The 13,281-nt window shown below is 35.5% G+C and overlaps 1 protein-coding gene across 2 annotated transcripts in view; it reads left to right on the top strand.

The window, feature by feature from the left end:
- The first annotated feature begins 1,491 nt into the window (after positions 1–1,491).
- RBM46 (RNA binding motif protein 46) overlaps positions 1,492–13,281 on the top strand; it is a 62,171-nt gene continuing 50,381 nt past the window's right edge. For both annotated transcript variants that reach the window (XM_006884454.1, XM_006884455.1), the window contains exons 1-3: positions 1,492–1,647; positions 2,763–3,230; positions 4,019–4,801. In XM_006884454.1, the coding sequence (XP_006884516.1) occupies positions 1,497–1,647; positions 2,763–3,230; positions 4,019–4,801 (1,402 nt within the window). In that variant the 5' untranslated portion in view covers positions 1,492–1,496. The remainder of the gene's footprint in view (positions 1,648–2,762; positions 3,231–4,018; positions 4,802–13,281) is intronic.

Here is a 13,281-nt window from a genome sequence, read left to right as displayed (position 1 = left end):
AGGTGACCTGACAGAGTGTGGTAATGATTGAACATTATCACTCATATCACAAACAAGCAAAATCCTGCTGAAGATTATCCAGAAATGACCGGAAGAGTAAAATGAACTACCAGAAAAACAGGCTGGGTTTAGAAGAGGTCGTGGCACTAGAGACATTATCACCAATATCAGATGAATCCTGGCAGAAAGCAAAGAGTGTAAGATAAATGTCTGTGTTTAATTGACTGTGCAGAGACATTTTTGACTGTGTGGATCACAAAAAATTGTGGCTAACCTTGAGGAAAATGGGAATCCCAGAGCACTTGACTGTATGTGAAACCTATACTAACAAGGGATACTGTTTTTTCATTTTCTTTTTTAGAACAGCAGAAATAGCTTTTCCTGATATATATAACATGGTTATTTTGACTTCAAAGAAATAACTTAGTATTTTTTCTTATTTTTTCATGTTTTAGAAGAAATTATACACAACTGATAATGATTCTTTGAATATTTGGTATAATTATTAATTTTAACTGGTCTTGGAATAGATTTTTATTTTCACAGGTTTTTTGATGACATCATCTATCATGTTTTTTAATAGTTCAGTCTAAAATTTTGAACTCTGTTAGCTTGAGTAGGTACTGGTGTATATATTACAACTTTAAAGTTTGTTAAAACAAATAAAACAGTTTTTTATTGTCATTTATAGGGTTATCTTTATCTGTGTTGAATTGGTTGTAATATCACCAGTTTCATTTCTTAGTTGTGTTATTTCTCTCGTTTTGTCTTGATCACTTATTGTAGGAAGTTTCTTAAGCTGCTAATTGTAACCACAGTAGCTGCTGTTTCTGCTCAGATCAGAAGGGATTTCAATTCTTGCTTTTCTAGTAGCTCCTTTCAGTGTATAACAGGGCCTAACTTAAAGCTGGCTTCTTTTAGTGTATAATAGGGCCTAACTTAAAGCTGGTTTGGTTTGGTTTTTTCCTCTCCGCGGACACATCTATCTACTCACTTTCTGGTAACCGGGGAAAGAACTCTGAAGGATTATTGACAACAGCACAGTGTTAGCATTACATTACAGTTAACTGTTAAAAGTCACAGAAAAATACAGTCAACTTAAAAAATAATTTAAACCTTTAGTTACATAGACCAGCAGTGGCCACGTGTCTGTTGATATTGATAATTTTTTTTTCTTACTCATCTGTTTCCTTTTTTCCTAACTACCTTTGACAACTTGTATTCTCAACTCTTAGTTTTGCTTGTACTTAGTTTAAGTCTTCCTTCCTTGTAGCTTAGGTCGTCCAAATCAGTAAGTAATACTGTGCTTCCAGGTGGTTTTACAGGAAAGAGGCTTAGGACTGAAAGTAAAAACAGGTAATGAGGAAATCACTGGGTTTACAGCCACAATTGTTAATGGTTTTTTACATCACCATGAAATGTCTCATTAAGATTCCTGGTGCTTTATGGCATAAGCTTAAGCAATATTTTTAAACTTTTTCTTAGGAACTGCAACAATGAATGAAGAAAATACAGATGGAACAAATGGATGCAGTAAAGTTCGGACTGGAACTCAGAATGAAGCTGCTTTGCTTGCTTTAATGGAAAAGACTGGTTATAACATGGTTCAAGAAAATGGACAAAGGAAATTTGGTGGTCCTCCCCCAGGTGTGGAATTGTTAGGTTCCTCCCCCTCCCTGAATAAATCTTTAAAGTAGTTACTGAGAACAGATTGCCCCAAACAATAGCTCTTTCTTATTACTTTAAGACCTTAGGCATCATTTGTTTTACATTGTGAAGGGAAAGATGGAGGTTTTATGTTTAAATGGTTTAACATGTCTGTCTTAAATCATTTTTATTCTACACTCTTAATTTAAGAAACTATTGAGAAAGAAGTTGAGTTGTTACACAAGTTGTAAGACAAAGGGAAAAGTGGTATTGTAGGTATTAAAGTTTAAGGGAAATTATTTAGGGATGAATTTAAAAGAGCAAAAGGCAGTGGAATAGCCATTACCTAAAAAAGATGCAAACAGGTTAAAAAAAAAGTGTTACAATTTCTCTCCTAATAGCCAGGCACTAGAACTTTTTGCTAAAATCTTTCATTTTGGCTTTCTGCTACACTTAAAATTCTGGCCTTTTTTAATGATCTGAGCCTCCCGGACGTTTTTCTCCTTTATTATACCATTTTTGTCCTACAGCCTTCCATTCACTTAACACATTTCTCTAGTTTATAAAGCACTTGCTTTTTCTTCTTCCTGAATGTTCTTTGTCCAGATTTCTTCATGACTTACTCTGTAATTCATTCAAGTCTCTGTATAAGCATCATATACTTTTGGAAAGCTTTTACCTACCTTTTTCCAACTTCATTTTCCTTTATTTCTTTAAAATATAATTTATTTACTATCTCCTTCATTGAATAAAAATGAGTTTAACGAAGGAAAGAGCTTTATTTTGTTAACTTTTGTGTCCTTCATACCTAGGATAAGTGTGTGGTACATAGGAATCTCACAGAAAATCTGTGGCTGAATGGATTTTTGAATAGTAAATATAAATTACCTTCTTATTCTTGTTGGGTCAGAACTGACTTGTAACTGACCCACTAGCCAATATTCAGAGGCTGTAAGTCATGTGAAAGAAGACTGCCAGTCTTTCTCCCTTGGAGCATTTGGTGAATTTGAACTGCATAACTTTGGGTTTTCAGTGCAACTCCTTATGTATTAGGCCGCCAGACCTCCTTAAGTACTTTATTAGAATTTGTCTATCTCTCCGTTTTGGTGTTTCAGGTTGGGAAGGTCCGCCTCCGCCTAGGGGTTGTGAAGTTTTTGTAGGAAAAATACCTCGTGACATGTATGAAGATGAATTAGTACCTGTGTTTGAAAGAGCTGGGAAGATATATGAATTTCGGCTTATGATGGAGTTCAGCGGTGAAAACCGAGGTTATGCTTTCGTGATGTACACGACGAAAGAAGAAGCCCAGTTAGCCATCAGAATTCTTAATAATTATGAAATTCGACCAGGAAAGTTTATTGGTGTATGTGTCAGCTTGGATAATTGCCGATTATTTATTGGCGCTATTCCCAAGGAAAAGAAGAAAGAAGAAATTTTGGATGAAATGAAAAAAGTAACAGAAGGAGTTGTAGATGTTATTGTTTATCCAAGTGCAACTGATAAGACAAAAAATCGTGGTTTTGCATTTGTTGAATATGAATCTCACAGAGCTGCTGCTATGGCTAGAAGAAAATTAATTCCAGGTAAACAAATCCTTCCAAAGATTGTTTTCCCTGTTAGTTTTATCATAAATATGCAAATTGACCACTTTACAATTTAGTATTAACAAACTTTGTAATGCTGCTTATGAGGCATAAAGGACTGAATAAGGAAAGAAAAGATTATAGGGTCACACAATTTGATGGGTGGAGGGGAGGGATGGGTAAAAGAAAGGGGGAAGATCTGGTGTGAAAAACAGTGCATATGAACTTTTTATGTAAACTAGTATAAAATAAAATAAAATAAAATTTTAAAAAGATTATAAAAACAGTTATAAAAGAAGTTTCTATAAAACAGTTCTTTATCAGATACCCGTCTAATGAATTGTTTATTATATTTTTTATAAATCCAAAGCTGATAACCTAATTCTTGAAAAAAGGTCTGTTTTGAAGTATTTGCTCTACTAAGTCTTAAAGTGAATTCCACCATGAGATCCAATTAAATTGGCATTTGTTGTTGTTGTTGATTGTCTTCGAATTGAGCACAACTCCTAGCAACCCTAAGAACAAAAGGCTTGAAGCCCCTCTACAACTATCGACTTTTATTAAAGTTCATAGAGTTTCTGGAGGCATATTATTTAGGAAGTAGTAGAAGCCACTGTTGTTTCCAAATTTGTGTTTAGTAAAAATAAGCTTTCATGTGACTAGAAATTAATGGTTCTTGAAATATATTGACCTTTGAGTTTCTGCTTTTTTAGGAGAAATAGTCTTACTAAATACTTTATTATTCTTAGTTTTAATAATTTTCCACTTAATTTATTATTTTATTGCAGGAACCTTCCAGCTGTGGGGCCATACCATTCAGGTAGATTGGGCTGATCCAGAGAAAGAAGTTGACGAGGAAACCATGCAAAGAGTTAAAGTACTTTATGTAAGAAATTTAATGATCTCAACTACAGAGGAAACGATTAAAGCAGAGTTCAATAAATTTAAGCCTGGTGCTGTAGAACGAGTAAAGAAACTTAGAGATTATGCTTTTGTTCACTTTTTCAACCGAGAAGATGCAGTGGCTGCTATGTCTGTTATGAATGGAAAATGCATTGATGGAGCAAGTATTGAAGTAACATTGGCAAAACCAGTAAATAAAGAAAATTCTTGGAGGCAACATCTAAATGGTCAGATTAGTCCTAATTCTGAAACCCTGCTGGTGTTTGCTAACAAAGAAGAGGGCCATTCCAAAACTTTAGGCAAGACACCAACTCTTCCTGTTCGTCTCAATGGTCAGCATAGCCCAAGCCCCCCTGAAGTTGAAAGATGTACCTACCCTTTTTTTCCTGGAACAAAGCTTACTCCAATTAGTATGTATTCTTTAAAATCCAATCATTTCAATTCTGCAGTAATGCATTTGGATTATTACTGCAACAAGAATAATTGGGCACCACCAGAGTATTACTTATATTCAACAACAAGTCAAGATGGGAAAGTACTCTTGGTATATAAAATAGTTATTCCTACTATTGCAAATGGATCCCAGAGTTACTTCATGCCAGACAAACTCTGTACTACATTAGAAGATGCAAAAGAATTGGCAGCCCAGTTTACATTACTTCATTTGGGTACGTTAAAATATTTTAAATAATATCATAAAGTATAAATTAGCAAATACCGTTGTAGATTATGAATGAATGTATTTATTTTGAATGCAGCATAAGTAGTGAGTAATGTAAATGTTATATATGCATTATGAGTTCATGATTAATTTTGTTTAAACTTACCTCCTAAATAATCTGTTTTATATTTTAAAACATTATCTGCCTGGAGGATATTTGGTTTTGGTTCACATTAGAGTCCATAACCCTGCTTCATTAATTTGTTTTTTATAAAAACTAATTTTTGTTTGAAATAAAAATTTGCAAAAAGTTTCAGCATTTTCTGCTTAAGCCAATCACTAATGTTGTTGTTGTTGTTACGTGCCATCAAGTCGTTTGCAACTCATAGGGACCCCATGTACAACAGCCCTAAGCCCTGCTCTATCCTGTGCCAATCGCATTGCCTCTGACACACCCGTCCCGATTACCCCAGTCACTGAATCAATCCACCTCATAGAGGGTCTTCCCCTCCTGTGCTGTCTCTCTACTCTGCCCAGCATGATGTCCCTCTCCAAAGACCTGTCTCTCCTTACAACATGTCCAAAGTATGTCAGATGAAGCCCCAGAATCCTTGCCTCCAAGGAGTAGCCTGGTTTAACTCTCTCTAGGTGGAATCTCTAGGATGATCTCTTTACATTGAGTAGGAGGGTTGGTAAAATCAGAGGCATTTCAGACATGAATCATGTATATATAGCTTTAGGTTCACCAATCTGGAAATTTGTCATTAGTCATAAAAGACAAAAAGCATCATTTAATATTTATGATAATTCTCTGATTATATGCTTTAGAAATAATTTGCTGTATCAATACTTGCTGTGGTAAAGGACAAGATAAAATATTGTCCTGCTATTTTTCTACTTCCTGACTATTTTTTACTGTTATGTTAGCATCTTTCCTCCTATCATTTCAGTATGTCTGATTCTTTTTAATGTAGTTAGAGATTTCATTCTATGATTATATTTTTTAAATCCTAATTTTTAGAGGAGTAGTTTCTTAAGCATCAGTAATGAAGAGGTGAGGTTCCTATACAGAATTTTAAAAGTAATTATTAAAACTTTATTTTTATGAATTAGTACAGAGCAAAACCCTTTTACATTTAGTAATTAATGTTCATTAACACTGGTTATATTTTCCACATTGTGTCAATATTGTCAATATTTCTTTTCTAGTTGTTTCATTCCCATTTATCCTACCCTCCAGCATTTCACCTGTGCTTTAGAGTAACTGTTAAAAAATGGTCTCATATAGATAGATAATCTTGTAAAGAAAGAACAGTACTCAACTGCACTTAGTCTTTAAACTGACATCCTTGCTCTTCAGCACTGTGGAGAAGTATTAGACCCCAGATATTCCCAGTGTAATGTGTATTTTGATTTCTTTGCTTTTTGAGCTAATCCATTATTTAGTTAAAAAAGGACTTGGGATAGCTTCCACACAAATTTAAAGAACTCAGAGCACTAATCTTGGGAATTTTTCACATCTTAATGGGTCAAGTAAATAAATTTTTTAGAATTAAAAGTTCTGTTCCACATTACCCCTACCCCACGCCATTCCTAACAGAATTCATCTTATTGTGACCCTGATTAGAACATTTGAAGAAGTAGTGGTTAAACACATTGTCACCCTTCTGGTTAGTCTTAGAAGAGGGCAAAGTAGGCTTTTGTTCATGGAGTTAACATTTACATTTTTATGAATTTAAAATTTATATTCTCAGATTTACTAAGAGAAGGTAGTAAAAAAAGTATTATAAGAAGAGTACTTTTTTTTTAGACACTGTATAGATTCATTAATTAGAGCCATTTCCAAATTTACATTATTGTTGTTGTTGTTATGTGCCGTCGAGTCGTTTGCAACTCATAGCGACCCTATGCACAACAGCCCTAAACCCTGCTCTATCCTGCGCCAACCGCACTGCCTCTGACACACCCATCCCAATTACCACAGTCACCGAATCAATCCATCTCATAGAGGGTCTTCCCCTCCTGTGCTGTCCCTCCACCCTCCCAAGCATGATGTCCCTCTCCAAGGACCTGTCTCTCCTTACAACATGTCCAAAGTATGTTAGATGGAGCCTCAGAATCCTTGCCTCCAAGGAGTCATCCAGTTTAACCCTTTCCAGGACAAATCTGTTTGTTTTCCTAGCAGTCCATGGTATTCTCAGTACTCTTCTCCAGCACCACAGCTCAAAGGCATAATTTATCCTTCTATCCTCCTTGGTCATTGTCCAACTCTCTGATGCATAACAAGTGATTGCAAAGACCATGGCCTGTATCAGACGTACCTTAGTCTCCAGAGAGACACCGTTGCTCCTGAGTACTTTAGAGAGGTCCCTAACAGCAGACTTTCCCATCGCGATACGCTTTTTGATTTCCTGACTGCTGGTGCCAAGAGTGTTGACTGTGGAGCTGAGCAAACTGAAGCTGTGAACAATCTCAATCTCTTTGCCATCCATCCTGACGCTGCCAATTGGTCCAGTGGTGAGAATCTTTGTCTTCTTGACATTGAGCCTCAGTCCATACTGAAGGCTGCAGTCCTTGACCCTCCGCAGCAGGTGCATGAGGTCCTCCTCAGTTTCAGCAAGCAGGGTTGTGTAATCTGCATAACGCAGATTACATTACATTATTAGGATATTCTAATTTGAATATTTTGTGAGAATTTTAGATGTCAAGGTAGAATTTCTTTAAAAGAAGCATTTTTTTTTAAGAAGCATTTTAATAATATCTTCATTTATTAGTTTGGCAAAATTTACTTTGAAAATTTAATATCTCTCTAAAAAATCCTAAAATGTTATTTCTGTTGGTACACAAACCAGAAAACCTTAATTTAAAAATGTTAAAAAAATTAACTATATTGTTGTCATGTGCCATTTAATTGACTGAAACTCATAGCAACACTATGAATAACAGACTTGAACTTTGCCCTGTCCTATGCCATTCTTAATTTAAGATTGCCAACATGTTGGAGCCCATTGTAATACTGCATGCAGAATGAATCCATCTCTTTGAGGGTCCTTCTGTCTTTCTCTGACCCTCTGTCATCATCAGCTGACCCCTTCTGACAACATTAGAGGCGCACCTCATTTGCACTTCCTCCAAAACAAATAATGTTCTCTTGGCGTCTGTGGGATGGTTAGCACTCTTTGCAAGCACTGCAATTCAAAGGCATCAGTTCTTTTTTAATTTTTATTTTATAACTTTCAGATGCATAGAAAGCAATTCAAAATACCATGGCTTAGACAAGTTGTACTTAAGTCTTCAAACTGCATCCTTGTTCTTTAGCACTTCGTAGAAGTTCTAGACAGCGGGTAATCCCCATGCAGCAAGGCTTTTGATTTCTTGACAGCAGATTGTGTATTCAAGTAAAATGAAATTTTCGACAAGTTCAGTTTTCCCTCCATCCGGGTGTTTCTTGTTAGTCCAGTGGTGAAGATACTTGTTTTCTTGCTATTGAGATATTGTCCCTATTGAAGGCTGTAATCTTTGATCTTGTTCAGTAAATACTTCAAGTCTTTTTCACTTTCTGCAAGAAAGATTATATAATTGTCATAATGCAAATTGCTGATGAGTGTTTCTTCAGTGTTGATGCCACGTTCTTCTTCATATTTATCTTAATACACTTTATTGATTTGCTCAGCTTACTGATTGAATAGGTGTGCAGAAAGAACACAACCCTGACATATACTTTTCCTCTTTTTAAACCATGCAGTGTTCTTTTGTTTTGTTCATACAGCTGCTGCTTGATCTATGCATACATAGGTTGTCTGTGTGTGTACTGGAATTCTCATTTTTAGAGTTAGACATAATTTGTTGTCCACACAGTCAGATGGTGTTGCATAGTCAGGAAGAGTCAAATAAAACATCTTTCTGGTCCTTCCTGCTTTCAGCCAAGAGATATCTGGCATCAGCAGTGATAATCTTTGTTCCATAGCTGCTTCTATGTCCAGATTAAATTACTGGCAGTTCTCTGTTGGTATTCTAGTCCAGTTATTATTATTTTTTTTTATCTGATTCTATTTTTTAATTTGTACAGATTCTCTTTTTTCTTTTTCATTCACATAGTATAAGCAAAATTTTATTTCAGTGTGATATTATTTAATAACTTCCTCATTCTATTGTCTATCATTTTTTAAAAACTGGAACAAATTTGGATATTTTCCGGTCAGTTGATCAGGTCCCTCAGTGTATTCCAAATTTCTTTGTTTAGTCTTGTGAACACCTCCAGGACACCATCTGTTTGTTGAAACCCCTCAGTTGGTATTCTAGTAATTCTCAGGGCTTTATTTTTCCAGTACTTTCAGTTCATCTTCAACTTCTTTCACCACCATTGGTTCTCGATCATCTATCTGCTACTTCCTGAAACAGTTCCTGTATCAACCAATTCTTTTTGGTACAGTGACACTGTTTTTCCTTTATGTTCTTTTGTTGCTTCCTGTATCATTCAGTGTTTTGCTCATAGAATCTTTCTGCAACTGGAAGCTTGTTTTTTTTTTCTTCATTTCTTTGAGTCTGAGAAATGTCTTGTGTTATTCACTTTTTTTCACTGTGTTCTTTGCTTTTGGTTTTATTTTAGCTTTTTGTATATTCTGTTATAATACTTTACTTTGTCTTCTTGAGCTGCTCTTTGAAATATTCTGTTCATCTTTAGCATTTCTTCTTTTTAATTTGGTCTCTATCCATTCTCATATAAGTTTTAATTTCTCTTAACTGGTGTTAGAAAAGAGTGCTGCATATCCCATGGAATGCAAAAAGAACAAATAGGTATGTCTTGAAAAGGTATAGCCAGAGTGCTCCTGGGAGGCAAAGGTGATTAAAATTTCATCTTATATATTTTAAGCATGTTGCTAGTAGAGGCTGTTGATTGTAGAGAAGCATCATGTTTGGAAAGTAACCAGGTGGGTTAGCACAGTGAATTAAGCAGTGGGCTCAAGTGTGTTAGAGATTGTGATGATCTCTGGAGAGGAAAGGAGCGGAGAAGAGAGGGAGGGTTCAGATCTGTTGCGTTGGGGTTGCTATGAGTCATGCTCGACTTGTCTGCACCTACCAACAAGGAGGGTAGAATAGAAGCCCTGATGATAGTATTAGAAATTTCTCTTAGCCCTACCAGTTATGGTGTCTTTCCACAGTTTTCCATCCAGCTTGGGTTGAATACCTCTACATTTGGTTCCTTGAGGCAGCATTCCCAAGTCATCTGTTCCTTCATTTGTTCAGCAAGCAAACCATTTAGCTCTCTCTGTCTCAAGGATTCTAGCCCTGTCTCCACAACAAGTTCTCACTCCATCTCACTATCATCTCAAGAGAGAGAGCCAGTACCCAGTTCTATTTCTGTTCTCCTTCCTCCTTCCAGCCACTCCCAACTCTCAGTGACCCACTTATTTCATAGTAGTGACTTTTTTAAAGTAATTGTCCTTTTGTTACAGAGTTAATTTCATTCAACATACTGCCTTCTAGACTCTCCTGTGTTGTATCATATTTCACAAATTTTCATTGTTCTTGTAATTCATATTTAAAAAATAAAGTTTACCCTTCTTTTATCAAATGCTCCAGAGTTTTGGCATAGATTAGTGTTTTGTGCTGCTAACTCAAAGGCTACAAATCTTGGGTGGTTTGAATTCACCAGCAACTCAAGAAGACACAGATTATGATTTATAACTTCAGAAACGCTATAGAGGGTCACTGTAAGTTGTAACTGACTCTACAGCAATGAGTTCAAGCTTTTTATATCAAATGTATCGCTGCAGATTTTAAATTTATGTTCTGTTCTTAGATGTATGTAGCAGTTCACAATTTTGCCACATGGTGTCGCTTAAAGATATGTTTTTTAACGTGACTCCTTCTTGGTTTGGTTTTACTTATCAAGAAGAAACATTTACGGTGGGTTAAACTTAGTCTTCACTAACTTTTGCTTTTATTTTTATTTCCTGTTTAATATTTGAAAGACAATAATTACAGCAATATGATTTAGTGAAGAACTTGCTAATAGAGAGAGAAGATGCTGTGAAGTAAGTTTTACTGTGATAAATACGTTCAAGAAGTCATCAGTGGTTTTAACCATATTACAATTAGTTGTTTTAAGGTCTTTTGCTGATACAGTGTAATATCTAGTGCTACTGATTCATTTTTTATATATTTAATTTAGAACCGTATCTATACATATGGGGCCCTTATTTGCCACATCACAAGTGATATTTGAACCATAAAAATATTCTTTATGTGGATTTTTAAAATTGTAATTTTATTGAAAGTTTAAAGAAAAGTTTTTCATTCATCCATTGGTGGGCATTTTTACCTCTCCTTTTCCCTGCCTCCTCCCCCTGTTCACTTTGTACCACACTTTCTGTTCCACATAGTTAATTGTTACACATACAATGTTAGTCATACATTCCTTTCAGATAGTCTTGGTTTGGCTACCTGTATACCTTCCTCCATTGCTTTGATTAAGTAGACATAATTTTTATCAACTCCACTCATTGCTGTTGAGTCAAAATTGCTGACCCTCCAGCAGAGGCTGTAAATCAAACAGGAGGAGATTACTCATTTTACTCCTGAGGAGCAACTACTGGATTCTAACCACTTACCTTTGAGTTGGCAGCACAATTCCTCACGAACAAGACTGACAAAAAAAAAAAAGACTGACAGAAGCCCCTATATATAATCTTAACCATGATAATAAAATTATTTTCACTATAATTCTCTCTCTCTCTCAAAAAGTATATAGGAATGCAACCATAGTAAACATCTATTTGTTGTAATTGTACTGACTGTTAATTGAATTCTAAATAACATGCCTCCAGAAACTCTGTGAACATTGATAAATGTTGATAGTTGTCGAGAGGCTTCAGTGCTTTTGTTCATAGGGTTGCTATGAGTCCTGCTCAACTTAATGGCAATCAACAACAACAACTCCCAAATTACCTTTTGTTATGTTGAAATAGTTTATCTTAATTTTTACCTGCAAAAATTTGTTTAGGATTTGGGCTTTGACTAAAGAACACATTTAAATGAGATAAACCTCTAGTTTATTTGTAGAATATATATCTATGTTGATAGTTTTCTTTTGCACATATTATTTTCTTTCAATATGTCTTCTTGTGTGTGACCCACAGCTGACCCTCCTGTGGGTTTTGAGAGGCCCTAAATTCCGGGGGAGGAGATTTCCCATCTATCTCCCACAGAACAGCTGGTATGTTTGAACTGTGAACCTTTGAGATAGCAGTGCGATTCCTTACCACTAAAACCACCAGAGCTCCCTAACAGTATGTCTTAACGGGATGCTATTAGTAGAAATCCTTTTTTTCATTTTGTTTTCTTCCTCTTATTTTGTTGTGATCTTGTTTTGTATGTGGGTTATTGAAAGACTAGTAAACCTTTTGTCTTTATTTTCTTGATAATTTTATTACTGTTACATATTTCCTAGTTTGTTTACTTATTAGATATATTATGAGTTCAAGAATACATACATTTACAGTGTTCATGCCATATATCTGGATGGCTTTTCCCCACTTTTATCTTCCACTGCTCTCTTAGCAGGAACTTTGGTGGTGTAATCCATAACAAGTTTTGTTGCTGTGTATATCCAGTGGTTTAAATCTACCAGCCACTCCAACAGAGCAAGATAAGCAGTTTCGTCCTAATTTGATATATAACCTTGAAACTCCATGAAGAGTCATTAATAGAACCAACTCAGCAGTGAGTGACTTTGAGTTCTGCTCTGTTAATGCTTAACAGAAGGATAACCAAAACTATGGTGATGGATTTTATGAAAATGTTTTGTTTGGCACACATTTTTAAGGTTTCAAGTGAGCCATTATTGAGAAAATTTAAGGTTTTATATGCTGTTCTGTAAGGTCACAGTTTTTCCTAAAATCAGTTCTTCTCCGTTAAATTTTGAATATTAATATACTACAAATATATATAACAAAGTGACAGCTAGTGGAGATAAATTTCACATTTTATAATATATGTGTGTGTGTGTGTGTGTGTGTGTGTGTGTGTGTGTGTGTGTGTGCGCGCGCGCGTGCCCCCATGTGTTTTTTTTACCCTCTTATGAGAGAATTTTCCTCTAATTTCACTTGGAGTGAAATTTAGAGATCCCAATTATAAATACAGTGATGGTAGAGAACATTATTTTCCCTTAATTTGAGGACAAGAATAGGTAATAACCAATAATATTTATAGAGTAGTCTCAGATTTGTGGCGTTTTGATTTATAGTAAACTGAACAGAAAACTGTTTTGAGTTTGTGTGGATTCTTTTGGTACATCTTACCATTAGGGAGCATTGGTGGCCTAGTGGGTAAGGAGTTGTGCTGCCAACCAAGAAACATATGGTTTGAATCCGCCAGCTGTTCCATGGGAGAAAGATGGACAGTATCGTCCTCAGGAGATCTTAAAACATGCTGGAGGGTTAGCTGTGCTTCAGTTCTAACGCTATGGCAAATGACAACATCTAT

Source organism: Elephantulus edwardii, unplaced genomic scaffold, assembly GCF_000299155.1.
Source record: "Elephantulus edwardii isolate Elephantulus edwardi_28Jun2011 unplaced genomic scaffold, EleEdw1.0 scaffold00034, whole genome shotgun sequence".
NCBI lineage: Eukaryota > Metazoa > Chordata > Mammalia > Macroscelidea > Macroscelididae > Elephantulus > Elephantulus edwardii.
This window is presented reverse-complemented; position numbering and strand designations above follow the sequence as displayed.